A 17,420-nucleotide genomic window follows, 5' to 3' on the forward strand; every position below is an offset into this window, starting at 1 on the left:
CCGGGGGATCGCTGATGAAGGTTGCAGCAGGGAATCAAACAGCGGCAGATTTTCAGACGATTTATGCTATGCTGCAGTGCACGCCAGACATCTCCGAGGAGGATTGCTCGGGTTGCTTGACTGCAGCTGCCCAACGTATCCCGCAATGTTGTGATAGTAAAAGAGCGGCGACAATTCTGCAGCCCAGTTGCAGTCTTCGATATGACGTTCGTCCTTTTTACAACATAACTCGGATTCAAGAAGCACAGGAGGCGGCTTCCGTGTCAGCACCGGCGCCCACTCTACCGGTGCCTGCTCCACGTTTCCTCTAGGATGAAACTTGCTTCTGGAAATTTGATGAATCAATGGATATAAAGAAGGGAAAGGCCATAAGATTACGACGATTGGATTTTTAAAGGAGATTGCAATTTGTTATGATTCTTGATTTTAGTGAATTTCATGGATCTCACTAAAGTCTGCATTCTGCAATAGTACTATTCACGGACTACTTGTAATTAGGATTAAAATTGTTTTTTCTAAAAATTATATATTATGTGAAAGTCAGTAAAAAAAATCTAAAATAAATTTATATTTTTCAAATTATAAAGCATCAATATCAATAAAACTTATATAAATTTATGATTAGAAAAAACATATACAGAGAAATATAGATCAATAATAGTTGGATTTAATGCAATTTACACTGTTGTGATATTACAAATAAGCAAATTACACTGTAATAGGAAAAAAAATTGATATTAATTTACCTCTTTGTCTAAAGGTAAATTCTTTATTTTAAAAAATATAGATAAGTATTTTTGTTTTTTTTCATAAGAAATAATTTGTTTATTTATAATATTATAGGGGATAATTATATTTTTTTTAATAATAATTAATTTTAATAAACATGTTCGTTACTATGCCAAAAAAAAAGAAAAAAAAAACTCAGCCATTTGCTACCGACATTTTGGCATAGAATTGCAACAAACCTGTAAAGATTTCAAAATTTGGCTAATCCAATGGCAAAACACCGAAAATTCTTTACAATGGAACATCTGTTGCAAAAATTTGATGCAACATGTGGTGGACTTTGGGGTGGACAGCTTCCACGTGATTAGATAAGGTTGAAATTTCCATGGACTCGGTGGAGGGTTATTGATTGGAGACCCACATACTATAAAAACATATTTTATTGAAACGGCTTTTCGAATTATTATTTTTAATTTTGTAAAAGTTTTTATTAATTTAGAACGGAAGGCCATCCGCGACTATTTCAGGCGTTACAAAAAAATTGTAACGGCTCTATACGAAGCGATTTTTAATTGTACCGAATGTTGTAACGGCCAACCAATAATTGATGGAATGCAAAAATTGACTTTCAAACTCTTTTTGGAACGATCGTTTTAAATTTATTAGACCATGCTTGAATTCAATCTTCAAAATAATTCCGTACATTGCTTCAAGAAGAAAAACTCAAACAAAATTCATACAAGAATTGATTTTAGTGTTTATATTTCATTCTGATATGATGTTTGGAATGGTTTTTTGAAATTATTGAAACAGCTTTAGGAATTGATCCAGATTTTATGGTAATGAACTTTATTTCTAAAATCATTACAGACGTCGTTATAAATGTAGTACAATTTTATAAAATTTATTTATATTTAAATTATTATAATATTTTCTTAGTTATAAATTTTTTGATGAATTTGTTAAATGTGAAATACTATATAATTTATCCGGAAAGAAAATAGTAATAATATAATTAATAAAATTATAGTATTTAAAAATTATATTCATAATATACATATAAATTTAAATTTAAAATAAAATAAAAAAGATAAACCACCCTAATTTAGATCATGCTCCCCGTCGACACCGTCTTCTTCTTCGTCGTCGGGCCCTGGGTAATCAGCTAGATGCTGCGACTGCTGGGGTGGTGGAGGGCCAGGCTAGGTGGTCGAAACCTAAAAAGATAATAACTATTAAATGTATTATATTATGTATAAAATTATTTTTTTGCTAATATATTAAAGAATACTATTATAAATTAACACAAATTACATAAAATTACACGTATTCATAAATTAATACAAATTACACATATTTTCAGAAATTACATAAAATTAAATCCCAACTCTTTTTCTAATATTCATAAGAGCAAAAAAATTAAAATAAATTTCGAAAAGTACATCAATATATATCTTCAAAATTACAGAAATATTTTAAAAAGAAATTCAAAAATTTCAGAAAAATAAATTTAAATTTTTTTCAGAATTTTTGTAGAAACACATATTTTCTTAAGTTAACATGAATTACATAAAATAACACAAATTACACATATTCATAAAATTACACGAATTACATAAAAGTTATACATATTTTTAGAAATTACATAAAATTAAATCTCACCTTTCTTTAATATTCATATGATTACAGATTAATTTAAATAACATTAATATTCGACTGTGTGGGGTATGCATTGTCACCTGAATTACTCGTGGAAACCACAAGATGTATTTTGAGTTTGAATGGGGGATTAGCCTATGGGATCTTCTTGGATTTGGGCCGTTTAGATCTCTTCGACCCGATTTGATTCCTAAAGGCATTGCCCTTCGAACTTCTTGATAGCTTTAATCGGATTTAAAACATAGAATTTAAATCACATTTAATTCCAAATCAAGGGACTGTACCCCTTCATTTCTCGAGTGTTCATCACTTAAGAACATAAAAACCAATAAATAATAAATATTCATAAGTGGCTTAGGCTCATGGGTCGGGTTTCTGTAAGCCCAGCAATCAATTAATCTTGTCAATTAAAAGTTTAACATGTAGTGCAACTTGTTTATTTAATCTAATTAAATAAATTGAGCCCATCCCCATCAACTAATAATATAGTTTATTAACTGAACCAAGTCAAATTAATTTAATCATACAACACCAAAATTTAATTAATTCAATTAATTAATATTGGGTTGTCCATCAAATGGATTTTTCCCATTAAATGATCCAATAATTTATTCTCTAGAATTAATTTAAACCATTTAAATTAATTTGTTTCTTCTATTATTAATTTTAAATTGATTCTACTACTTCTATAGTAATCTATGTTTAACTATTTAGATTTATCCTCAGTTGGATTTGAGTTTATGTCTGACACAATTGATTAATTAAATTTAATTTAAATAATTGCTTCTGCTTAACTATTAATTCAAAAACACCCATCACCATAGCTGGTCATCTAGTAACAATCTATGAAACTAGAGCTAGGGAAATTTGGAGTACCTTTCATACCCACTAAGCCTAACAGGCTTCCGTATGATAATCCCTCGAGAGCCAGTTCAGTTGGCTTGACAATTTGTGTTAACCACCCACTAAAGTTGCATAGACACCCTACGTTTGTCATCGATGAAATACGACACTCATTTAATGAATGCAACATTTAGTGTAAGTTTCAATAGAATACTTGATGTCCAGTGTCGAGATTCTCAATTTGGAACGTTTCAAATTAAACCGCTAGTAGCTGGTCCTATTGTCGCCATCCAATGCGCAACCCAACTACCTTGGTTGTATGATTGGTCTGTGGACTTTGTTGTGCAGTTTAGCAACAAAACGAGCTCGACCCGTTTACACCCCCTAAGTTGAAGTCCAGTGTGTTGGGATGTTGAGTGGTTACAACAACTTAAAGGTCCTGAATTGGTGTAAGGAAAGATAGAAAAAATAAAAATAGTTAAGAAATATCTACAACCAACATATATAAGAATGGTGGAAATATTACTTTGATAAACACTATAGCTTGATTAAGTATGAGATAAGTGATAAAGTTGTTCCAAAGTTATTTCCATGAAAATAAATCTTGAGATTCGGTGATCAAGAAAAGTTGACTCAAATATATATTGGTCGTATAAAATTACAGACACAATTGGACCACTAATGTATCAATTAGCATTACCTTTAGAATTTTAATAGATACATGACGTATTTTACGTTTCTATGCTATAACAATGTCGATCTGATCCTAACCATACTACGAATCCACCAGACATAGAAATTTTAGAGTAACATATGTGGAAGAGCCAATACAAATTTTGGATTGGAGCGTAAAGATATTTAAATAGAAGGAGATATTTTTTGTTGCATAGCTCCTCACCCTGCCAGTGGATGATGCTTTATCACTTCCTAGGAAAGGTTGTTGGACTTTTTCGATTGATCTCCATTGGGCTTGGCTGGCAGCTTGAGCCACGTTAGCTTGCTGTAACATTATATTCACCTAGTTTCAAAATTATTAAATCCATGACTTTTATCTAAAATTTAAAACTAAATATGTATGGGTTAATTACACTTAAACTCCTTCTGAAAATATAAAATTATATTTTTTTTATATTTTTTTAAAAATTATATTTACACCATTCCGAAAATTCACTATTTATACCACATTTTTTTATTAGGATTTGAACGAAAAATGCTGAATTTAATAAAAAATAATTGTATAAATTTTTAATTTTACCCATTATTTAATATTTTTACGTAATAATTTATTACGTACGAATAAAAAAAATATAATGATGTTAACCTTACTCCATATATATATATCACATTTATCCATTTATAGATTTAAAACTATACATGGGAATGTTAAATGAGACGCAAAATTAAAAATTAATGTATTTTTCTTTACTTACGTCAGTCTTTTTCGTTCAAACCCTATCATACGAGGACTGGTTGTAACTTGAGAATTTTTTAAAGGGGTGTAAGTGTAATTTCAAAAAAAAAATTTAAGAGAAAATATAATTTAGCATTTTTAGTGGGGTCTAAGTATAATCAATCCAAGTTTTATTTCTGGAAGTTAAATTTTATCATGAAAAATATCCATTTATTTTTTTAAAATGTAATTATTAGACATCGTTGACTAGCAACAACAAATTATAATTAAAAGTGAAAAATTGAATGAATAAATTAATTTGCATGGTCTCTTGGAAATGGAAGTGACATGGAACAACCTTATTGTCCTCGTGTCAAATTCAGTGCCATAAGTTGAGAAAAGTGAACTATTTAAAGTAGTTTGAAATGCATAATGATGCAAGTCGAGATCCAAAGTCAATGAAGAAATGGTTTATTACAAGCAAATAAAAGTCTACTAAATTAATTTCATTGAGTAATTTTAATGTGACTAAGCTATTTTTGACATTGTCTTTCTGACATTTTCAAAATAAAACTCTATTTTTTTAAATTGAGATATTTTCCCCTAAAACTATATTCTTCATACAATAACTCTAAATTATTACCATAATGAATATTGCATGCAAAGTAAACTAATTATATTAGTTCGGTTCTTAGTTAAAACTCCTATTTCTCTCTGTGTTTTGGAAAACTGAGCAAATTATCCCCCAATCTAAACCATAGATAGGGGGGTAATTTGCTTGTTTTTTTGAAACACAGGGGGGGTAATTTGCCAATTCTTTTTTCATAGAGGGGTATTTGCTCATATCATAGGGGGTTAAATTGCATTTAACCCGTTTATGTATAGATACTTGAAGCTGCTTTGTTTTCATTTTTAATTTTGATATTTTAGTGCGAAAACATACGTTTTCAATTTTGTAAGGTATTGATGAAGTTCATCAATACAGACAACAACAACCTAAGGAAGATCACCATGAAGAAGACGAAGTTGATTTTGTAGACGCGGGATAGATCACATTTCCAAAATATTATTTCTGTTTCTTTTAGATACTGTTGATGTGTATAGCTGACTCAATTGTTCTTTTGTGTATTAGGCCACGTCATCGATGAGTTGGTTAGTTATTTAGCAGCAGTTATAAGGTTTGATTTTTGTATTTAAGCTGAGCTCCTTCTTCTTCAGAGAGCTTAAAAATTGATTTTCATGGCCTCCATTGCACTTTACTTGCTTCTTCATTTTTGTTATACTGAATTCTATATGGTATTAGAGTCTTCCTTGTGAAGGTATCTGCACACTGAGATCAATTTGGTTTTCATTTACGGCATTATAAGTTCACTGAGAATATGATGAATTCTATGACTAATCCAACTAAGGGGACGAATAGTAGAGTTGCTGCGAAACAGCTCCAAAATGAAGATTTGTACATACATCCTTCAGAAAACTCAAGTTTAATAATGCCTTCTTCTCCATTAGATGGAACAAATTTCTTACCATGGGGTCGTTCAGTTTATGTAGCGCTTGGCACAAAAATGAAACTCAGATTCATCGACACTCTTCCTAGACCAGCAACCCAACTACCTAGGTTGTTAAATCGATCTGTTGGCTTCGTTGTGGTGCAATAGTAGTCTAGCAAAGTACATATGAAGTTAGCACGGCAAAATGATGCCATTGAATATAACTTTTATTTAATAATTCAATATTACATAATGAATGAAATTGCTTACAATAAATTACAAAATCGTCAATTTAATTGGCACTTACATAGATTAGGTTTCTTTGCGGCACTCGGGAGTTTACTCGGACTGAGCCACTTTAGGCTTGTATTACTTTGGGCTTTTACAACATCTTTCTTCCTTTTAAATCATTTAAAACTGTTCGGACCAAACTATTTTTATGAACATTAATTAATATATAAAAATAGTAGAATTTCATATGTATATAATGATTGACAATAATAGTTTTGTTAATAAAAATATATATAGATAAACATATTCTTCTTTTATCATTACTTTGAAAATTAAATGCTGAAAATGACATGAAACCAAACTTATTTTCCAGTCCAAAACTCATAGATAGACCAGGTCAAAGTCATTCCCACTAGAAACAACCTCTTTATTAGTCTCCCTCTCCCCTTGTCCTTTTGGAGTCCTTTCACATCCATTGCTCCTAAAGTCTAATCCAAGAAAGTAACACCAAATTGCGAATCTTCCAAGTCAACCATCCAAGTCTGTAAAAGTAAATCAGGGACCTATTTGTATTTATCACTTTTCATAATACCATAAAGTTTCTTTGACAAATGCGACTCTAAATGAATTTTATTAGTTCCACGTTTTTATTATATCATAATTATCTTTTAATATAATTAAAATATATAATGTGCATAAATATATTACATATATATGTATATAAAATACAGTTCGAGTCAATTGATTTTTGTAATCCGATCCAACCAATCAATCTAGTGATTCAGTAATTTATCCGGTTCGATTTTCGAACTTCAAAATGAAATATTAATATTATGTAAGCTTGATATTATATTCACGCATGTATTGATTGTGTCCTCACTTTTAAATTAAGATTAAAATAAAAAAAAATATTTAAACAAGAATATGAGTCAATCATTCGTGAATTGTATGCTATCCAACTTTTAAATTATAGTATAATTTTTTCTTTTAATTTTAAAAATATGAGGTAAATGTGAACTGACCGACTATACACGGAATCGAGCTAGTCCAACGAAGAAACTTCTTCAGGATTGAAGGAAGCAAACCTGCTTCTCTCATTTGCATTCTGTATCTGATTTCCACCAGAGAAACAAAAGCATGATGAAGTTCCAAGCATGGATGGCTTTGATTCTCCTCATTCTTACAAGTCTTTCTGATTTTGTCACTGCCCAAAACTACTGGTGCTACAACGATGGTAACTACACTGCCAACTCCACATACAGTGCTAATCTCAACACCCTCCTTTCGTCACTTTCTTCAAACATGGACGACAGCGGGTTCTACAACGCATCCCAGGGCGAGGCGCCCCCCGATCGAGCCTACGCCTTAGCCCTCTGCAGACCCGATATTCAGCTTGAATCCTGTCGTAGTTGCGTCCAAAATGCTACAATCCAGCTTCTTGATTTATGCCCGGAACGAAAACATGCAATTCTTTGGAGAGACGTTTGTGTGCTGCATTACTCGAATGTGTCCTTGTTCGGCAATCGGGCTGATTCTCCGGTTATTATGGGGTGGGATAGGACTAACGTTTCGAGCCCGGACCAATTTAAGGAGAACCTGGGGGGGCTCGCTGATGAAGGTTGCAGCAGGGAATCACACAGCGCCGAATTTTCAGTGGATATATGCTATGCTGCAGTGCACGCCAGACATCTCCGAGGAGGATTGCTCGGGTTGCTTGACCGCAGCTGCCCAACGTATCCCACTTGATGGTAAAAGATGGGCGATAATACTGCTGCCCAGTTGCAATCTTCAATATCGCCTTGATCGTTTTTACAACATAACTAGAATTCAAGAAGCACAGGCGGCGGTGTCCATGACTTCCCCTCCGCCTGTACCTGCACCTACACCAGTGCTTCCCCCACCACTGCCCGCACCGCCAGGTGATCAATTCTTTTATCCGCATTTTCTCTAAGACGAGACCTGCTTGGAAATTTGATGAATCGACGTCTATCAAGAAGGGGAATTTAATAAGACTACGATAATTGGATTTTTGCAGGACAAGGCAATGATAATACAACTCGAACAACTGTCATAATCATTGTTGCTACAGTGGTTGCGTGTCTAGTAGTAGCTATCTGTGTTGGCTTCAGCCTGAGAAAGAGAACAAAGAAGAAGGCAGTGGAAACTATCCCGTGTAGGTGTTTTCTTTGTTTGTTTATGGTATATGAACTCTGCCGTATCTACTTCATCAGCTAATTAGTTCGACTAAACTTTTTGTCTTTCACTTGTTCAATTAATTCAGCTAATGAGGGGATGAGCGCTACAGAATCCCTGCAATATGATTTTGGCAAAATTAGAGCTGCCACTGATGATTTCTCTGATGGTAACAAGCTGGGACAAGGTGGATTCGGAGTTGTTTACAAGGTATTTGGACATAGATATGGTTACACCACCTGGGAATTAACAAATAACTGATGTATAGGCTTATAGAATTTAGTTCGACCTCAGTTAACTTATGTTTTATGTGTGTCTTAGGGAAAACTTGAAAACGGCAAAGAAATAGCAGTCAAAAGGTTGTCTAGGCGTTCAGTGCGAGGAGATGTCGAATTTAAGAATGAAGTTTTGTTAGTGGCCAAACTTCAGCACAGATATTTGGTTAGGCTATTGGGATTTGCACTAGAGGGACTTGAGAGGCTTCTTATATACGAATTCGTTCCAAACGCAAGTCTAGACCATTTCATATTTGGTAAGATTTGCTTCCGTTTTCATTATTGGTTGCTCGTATGTTATGAATGTTTTAAGCTCTAACGTCATGCTCATTGGACATGTAGACCGGATCAAACGTTTCTATATCGACTGGGATAAGCGTTACAAAATCATAGGGGGTATTGCCAGGGGACTTCTTTATCTACACGAGGATTCCCGTTTCCGTATTATTCATCGTGATCTCAAAGCTAGCAACATCCTTCTGGATGGAGAAATGAACCCCAAAATAGCAGATTTTGGTACCGCACGGTTATTTGACCAAGATGATCAAAGTGCAGGTTGTGCAAGCAAAATTGTTGGGACATAGTAAGTCTTACACCCTCATAAATCTAACAAGTATATATCATTTATTTTCTCTTTAATCAGTATACATACATAGGCCAAATATTCTTACAACTTAGCAATTGCAGTGGATACATGGCACCAGAATACGCAAATCATGGACGAATCTCTGTGAAAACAGATGTCTTTAGCTTTGGCGTGCTGGTTCTTGAAATTGTTAGCGGACGGAAGAACAACTCTTTCCGGGATGGGGAGAATGGAGGAGACATGCTGATTAGTTTCGTAAGTTCGTGGATAGAACATACCATATTTTCAGCGTATAAACATTGATGTTTGATACCTAACTAAAGGTAGTCTTACACTTGCACAGGCATGGAGAAATTGGCACGAGGGAACAGCAACAAGCATCATAGACCCGGTATTGATGTCTGGTACAGCTTCTCAGGCAGACATCTTGAGATGCATTCACATCGGTCTGTTGTGTGTCCAAGAAAATGCGACCGACCGACCAACAATGGCTTCAGTTGTTCTCATGCTCAACAGCTTCTCCACCACTTTACCGGTGCCTTCGCCGCCTGCATTTTTCATGTCCAACAGCTTGGAGTTTCGTAGGTCGTTAGAGAGGAATCCGACTCCATCTACTCATTCATCTAGAAATGATGCCTCCATCACTGAGCCACGTCCACGCTAATTTCCAAGATGTGCAATATTAACAAATTTTTTCTTCTTATTAATATGTATACTGTATATAATTGAAGAGCACCCTACTGGTGATTTTACTTTATTGATATGACAATTTTTTATTTTTTTAAATTAAATAATTATTGTTAATTTTTCCACTCATCATGATTTTAAATGACTATCTTTAGATAGTTTTTTTTCCTCATTTCTTAACTTATATAATATATATATATATATATATATATATATATATATATATATATACTTTCTCGTAACAAAGATGACCCTCGCATTGGTCATCACTACTAGAAGGCTATGCCCATACTTCTTTTCACATCCCATTGGAGTAAAGACTAATTTTTTTTTTGGGTAAATAGAATTTTCATTAATAAGTAAAAAGGTATAGTACAACAATGCTCCTTTTCAGGCGGTAGCCTCAGCAGGCCAGGGGATGCGCCACAGTCGGTATAATGCATATGTACTAATCGAACTAGCTAACTCAACGCTAAGAATACGCTGTCTAACATCATTTACAATTAAGTTAGCTACAGTACTGGGCGTCTTCTCCTCATGATGGAATCGTCTCATATTCCGCTCCCTCCATATGTGGTACACAATCGCACTAAGTAAGGCATGGTATGCAATATTGATGATGTGCTTCCCTCACCATTTCCTTGCTGCCCACTCAATATCTCTTGCCCAACCCCTATTGGGCCATTGGAATCGAATAATGTGCTGAACAGAGTAAAGGCATCGTCTACTAAATCTGCGTCGGAAGAAGAGGTGGTCGTATGACTCTACCATATCATCATTACAAAGCACGTAGTTTCCTAGGTGAGATAACCAAGGTTTATCCGTGGTGACAAGTTTGCCCAAAATAGCAAGCCATAAGATGAACATATATCTAGGAATTTTCAAAGATCCTGAAAGTAGTGAATTCCATTCTACTTTAGGTCCAAGTGGAATAAAGATTTGATAAAGCTCGTGAGTGGTGGGGCTTCCAGTTGAACACTTCCACCGAATACGATCGTCACCCCCATAGATCTGTGGTAACACTATTTTAATCTCTGAGCACTCCCTATCTGTAATATGATGCCAGTTCCACTGTCCCTCATGTACAACTGCACTCAACAAGGTAGATTCATGAAGGTCCAAGCAAGCAGTCCCTCATGGGAATCTATGGATAAGAGGGCCTATGTGGTTCCACGAGTCCTTCCATAGGTAGAAACTCGTCCCATCTCCAACTTGGTAATCCACCACTGATCTTATCCAAGTCCGCAATCGCAATAACTTTTCCACCCCTATGGTCCCCGGTGTTCTAGGACAGTCCAAATGGATGTGTCTTGTAATCGCCCATGGAATAACCATTCTACCCAAATAGAAGTCCCGATCACATCGAATGATTGGTAAAGTGGGCAGTAGAATACTGGGTAAGCCAGACACCTCAAGACGATTGGTGAAGTGGGCAGTAGAATTGAGTGAATACAATATCTCTTATTTGCCCCGAACTACCATCAAAGTCTATGCCCTAGCCGATTTTGTCTTTGAGTCTGCAGGAACATCTGAAGAAGGCACCCTCAAGCTGAGAAATGGCTATTGCATGTAGACGGATCATCCACAACTCAAGATAGTGGTGCAGGTATAGTCTTCACCTCACCCCAAGGAGAAGACCTGGAGTTCCTTGTTAAATTTGGATTCAATGCCTCCAACAACGAGGCTGATATGAGGCATTTGCATGGGAGCTAGACATGTGATAGCTTATTCAGATTCCCAACTGATAGTGAAGCAAGTGGAAGGATCCTACAAAGCCAAAGAAGAAAACATGATACAATATCTATAGCAGATCGTGGAACTAAAAATGGAATTTGAAAGCTTTCAAATTGTACAAATCCCAAGAAAGGAAAACATTAAAGCCGACTGCCTCTCCAAATTAACCAGTGCTCTAGAAGATTGTAGAATGAGGCACATCACCATACAATCAATACCTTCCTAAACCAAAAGCTCCCATTTGTATTCAAGCCATATCCTACTCAGAGGATTAAAGGACCCCTGTTATCCGATGGATTGAAGAAGGACGCCTCCCACATAACAGATGGGAGGTTGTCAGGCTTAAAGTTCGAGTTGCTCATTTTCTACTACAAGAAATCCTTTACGTATCATCTATTCTGATATTTATCCAAGTCAGAAGGAGTTCATATTCTTAAAGAAATACCCAATGGCTGTTGTGGAACGCATGCGGGCACTTGGGTGCTCGAGAACAAAGCATTGCGGTCAGGATACTTCTATGTTCCATGAAACAAGATGCAAAGCAACTAGTGATCAAATGAGAGAAATGCCAAAAACATTCCTCCCTCATACATTGACCTGCGGAGCCCTTGACAACCATGCTATCACCATGTCCTTTCACACAATAAGGGATAGATATTGTGGGACCATTCTCCCTAGCACCTGGTCAAAGAAAATTTCTGCTAGTAGCCATTGATTATTTTACCAAGTGATTGGAAATTGAATCACTCGCCCGCATTACAAAAACAAAGGTGATGAAATTTATATGGAAGAACATCATTTGCTACTTTTGGCTCCCTCGCAAATAATCTCAGATAATGGACAACAATTTCAAGGCCATAAATACAACACTGGTGTAGAGGTCTGTGTATCAAGCAGAGATTCACATCAGTCGCACACCCCCAAGCCAACGGGCAAGTGGAGGTTACCAACTGAATCCACATCCAAGGGATTAAGAGACGATAAAAAAAATTGGATAAAAAAAATTAACCAGTGTCCTATGGGCATATCACACAACCCTCGGGGATCCATAGGACAAAGTGTCTTCACCATCGTGTATGAGACCGAGGCAATCATTCCAGCTGAGTCGGGAGTACCCTCCCACAGAATCCTACATTTCTCTGAAGAAAACAATATTGTGTTATTGAAAGAGAACTTAGACCTCATTGAAGAATTGAGGAAAAAAACTTCCATTCGTATTCAAAGATACAAGAATACCATGGTCAATGTCTGTAATAGGAGGGTAAAGACACAGAGTTTTCAAGTAGGGGACATTGTATTGCAAAGAGTGGACGCATTGAAATCGATGGAAAAATTAGACCCCAATTGGGAAGGACCCTTCAAGGTTACAGCAGTAATAGTGCGAGGGGCTTACGAGCTCGAAGACTTTGAAGGACGTCCACTATCACGTCCCTAGAACATTCACAACATCAAGAAGTATTGTGCACAAAGAAGGGCGTCTCCATCACATGCAGAGCACCCTCCCACAAGTCTCCTAAAGGACTCCCTCTAAAAATATCCTCCCGCATGGCACCCTCCAATAAGTCCTCCTGAATGACTCCCTCTAAAATATCTGGCATCTTGCAATAAGTCCTCCTGAATGACTCCCTCTAAAATATCTGGCATCTTGCAATAAGTCCTCCTGAAGGATTCCTTCTAAAAATGTCATCCCATAGGGCATCCTCTAATAAGTCCTCCTGAAGGACTCCCTCTAAAAATTCCTCCTGTAGGGCATCCTCTAATAAGTCCTCCTGAAGGACCCCTTCTAAAACCATCCTCTTGAACGACATCCCCCAACCAGTCCTCTTGTAGGGCTCTCCCTACCAAGTCTACATCTGCGGACATCACAGAGCCCCTCTCTCTTTGGATACATCCCTCTCAGAAATGTATGATTTATTATATTTCTTAAAATGAGGCATAAAAACCATATAGGACTAAGCCCTGCCAAAGCTTAGGCCGGCCTCCATCATCGAAGGAGCCTCCGGGACTCCCCTTGTAAGCCTTCATACCCTTTATATTCATTACTTCTTTATGCAAGTATATTTCAAGATATAATATTTAAGTACTCATATGCAAGAAAAGTTAAGGAGGCATCCCTTAAGAAAGTTGAAGGGAATCTTCCTACCTAGGAGGTCTAAAGAAGCATCCCTCAAGAAAGTTGAAAGGGACCCGCCTACTAAGAAAGTCTAGGGGGCATCCTTCAAGAGAGACGAAAGGAACCCCTGCTAAGGAGACTTAAGAAGGCATCCTCCAAGAAAAAGTGCAGGAAACCTCCTACGAGAAACATTGAGAAGACATCCCTCAAGTAAGAGAATTGTTTACTAACTAGAGAATTAATTAATGGACTTTCTTGACTAATGACAAGGTAAGAAGATATGAGGTTGTTAGGTCATACTAATGACCATAACCAATTTATCTATCATGAATAGGCATCCTCAAAAGTGCAGGAAACCTCCTACGAGAAACATTGAGAAGACATCCCTCAAGTAAGAGAATTGTTTACTAACTAGAGAATTAATTAATGGACTTTCTTGACTAATGACAAGGTAAGAAGATATGAGGTTGTTAGGTCATACTAATGACCATAACCAATTTATCTATCATGAATAATTGTCATCTTTGTATCTATGATCAACAGTTGAATCAAGTATGATTCTGTCTTTAACTAGAAATCTTTCTTTTCATATTTATTTCTCTTCTTTATTTTGTTTTCTAGATTTAGACTTTAAACAAACCCCCCCTCTTTTATTTTTGTATTTTATTTGTAGAAATTAATTTAAAATCAATCTTTATGAATTCGATCCTACTGACTACTCTCATAAGTTGTAATAGAATAATATTTTTGATGAATTGGACACTTAAAAAATTATAAAATCTTTGTTAGACCATCAGAAATTTTGTCGAAAATACCATCACTATGAAGCCCTTTTTCTGTAGTGCAAGAGTTATGTACCAAAGTAAACTTAGGCACAAAAATGCTTAGGATCAGACAGGATCTTCACATTTTTCACCACTCCTCTAACGACTTGCTCAATGACTCCAAATTTGGCCGCACAAGGAAAACTGACCATTAAGCCACATTATTGTTGATTTTACCAGATTGACGAGGTTATCAACAACATGCAATATTAATGTCAACGTACGTTTTTTATTTTTTATTTTTTGATAAAAATATCTTATAATGTAATGACGCATGTGATACACGCGCGTTGTCGAAGACAGCTTTAGAACATAATAAGAAAAGAAACTGAACTAATGCTTCTCCTTGATTGTCTCGTTGTAGTAATTCTACTCTCTCTAGTCTGTCAACTAATAATATTTTTGAACACCAAAAATATTCAACCCAAGTTTTGCCTCTTCTTTCTCTTCATCATTCATCTTGACCCTACAAAGGTAGGTCAAGGCCGAATATATTCATCTTTGACCAGTAGTTAAAAGTTCTTTGGCTCTTTTTTCCTTTCAATTCTTGGAGCAATGGCAACAGGCTCCGCCCAACCTTTGCCTGGGGCAATGGCCACAGGCTCCGCCCAACCTCCGCCGCCGCCACCTCAAACACCACAACCTTATACATATCCCCCAATCACCATTATCCTCACAATTATCCTCCTTATATTTTTTTTTGTGGGTTTTTTTTCTATATATTTTTGTCGATGTTTCATGCAGAACATACTGCACACCTGGCATCTCCGGCATAGCCCCACCGGCACTCCGGTAGGTGGCGCCACTTCATCCACTGCGGCCGGTGGTCTCGATCCTTTGATTGTACAGTCTTTTCCAACTTTCATCTATTCAACTGTCAAAGATTATAGGAAGGAAAAATATGGGCTAGAGTGCGCCATTTGCTTGGTTGAGTTTGATGCTAGCGACGTGCTTCGCCTGTTGACAGCATGTTGCCATGTATTCCACCAAGAATGCATAGACCTTTGGCTCGAGTCGCATAAGACATGCCCGGTCTGTAGGAGGAAGCTCGATTCACCGGTGCAATCACCGGTGAAGTCTCCTATTTATGCCAGCAATGTCATGCATGAGATAAACGAAAACGAGCTGACTGAAGACAGTTTTAGCATCACAATCAAGGATGAAAATGAAGATGAACGAAGGGGTAGAGATCATAAAGACCTGATTGTTTCTTCTAGCACAGATGAAGAAGATGATCAGGCACAAAAGTACTCTAGATCACACTCAACAGGCCATTCAATAATTGGAAATACGGACGAAGAAGATAGATTTACTTTAAGATTGCCCGAACATGTGAAGTCAGACATAGTAAGGGGCCATAAGTCTAACAAAAGTTGGACAACTTTTGGAGAGTATAATGCTAAAGCTAACACTAGAAATTTTGGTCTTAGTCAGGTTTCGGAGTTGTCTGGTGGAGATATCAACAAAGTATAATTGTCTCTTCTTTCCTTTTGTGTGTTTCTCTTTTTAATTTTTTGTCATTTCTCCCCTTACAACTCTGCATTAAGAGTTAATGTTTCATAGAACAGATGATTGTCATTTACCAATGACACAAACAAAACATAGTAAGAAAATAACATGGTTTAGTGTAAATTATTTAAATTTTCTTGGCACTGTGAGGATTAATACCAAGTTTGGGGTATATGATCGGTGTATTTTTGTGAAGGAAAAGTTAAAGTATATTATAGATCAAAAGGAAACATTACAGTAAAAGAGAAAGAATATTGATCAAAGTTCTTTCACCAATTTCCAACTTTTCTTCGCCTCAATCACTACCTACTTTTATGATCATTTCTTGGTTTAATTACCCTTTTGGGGTTGTGGTCTTTGCACAAACTAGATTTTTGAAAGTGGACATTCTAACTGTTCTACACATTTATTTAGGGTGAGTAGTAATTTAACCCATTGTGATATTAAAAATGAGTATATTATTTCTCTATAAAAAAATATATAGCAATTTGTCTTTTGTACTTTTTAAAATGGAGGTTAATTGCATTATTTTAAAAATCACAAGGGGGTAAATTGTTGTATTTTAAAAAATACAGGAATCCAGAGGTAAATCGCTATTTATATTTTCATAAGGAGGTAATTTACTCATTTACAATATCACAAGGATGTTGCTTGCATTTTCCCCCATTTATTTATCTTAAATTAAAAATGGAAGACTTGTAATCTAATAAACAAGAGACAAGAATTCTGACTCTACTTTTCTAATACTTCTAATTAACATTTAAATTCCATTTAAATTTTAAATATCCTATAAAAATATATTGTCTAATAATGGGAATAAAGAACAAGAGGATATTTATAATAATATAAACTTAATCTATATTTATAAAATATATATATATATATATATAATAACATATTGTAGTTCTTAATATCAATTGACCGGAGTTTCTTATGTAAATCGAAAGTATGACGTGCAACGCACGTATAGAAATATATTTCTAGTGATAAATATGTCATTTATAGTTAGCTATAAAAGAATATAAAGTTCATAATAATATTTCTATTTTTGTCATTCAAATATAAGTATATACAGTTTAATTTTCAAAAATAGATAATATGTGTTTTAATTGATAAGAAAACTATTTATTCTATTATATGTACTTCACTTTCTAAAC

General features: G+C 35.3%; 1 protein-coding gene and 1 pseudogene across 1 annotated transcript; both read left to right on the top strand.

Annotated features, from left to right (window-relative positions):
- On the top strand, positions 7,379-10,201 carry LOC105156290 (annotated as a pseudogene).
- LOC105155969 (RING-H2 finger protein ATL29) lies at positions 15,196-16,435 on the top strand. Its single transcript, XM_011071967.2, has one exon. It carries the CDS (start codon positions 15,310-15,312, stop codon positions 16,225-16,227), a length of 918 nt encoding a protein of 305 aa, XP_011070269.1. The 5' UTR covers positions 15,196-15,309; the 3' UTR covers positions 16,228-16,435.

This window comes from Sesamum indicum, linkage group LG2, assembly GCF_000512975.1.
Source record: "Sesamum indicum cultivar Zhongzhi No. 13 linkage group LG2, S_indicum_v1.0, whole genome shotgun sequence".
Taxonomy (NCBI): domain Eukaryota; kingdom Viridiplantae; phylum Streptophyta; class Magnoliopsida; order Lamiales; family Pedaliaceae; genus Sesamum; species Sesamum indicum.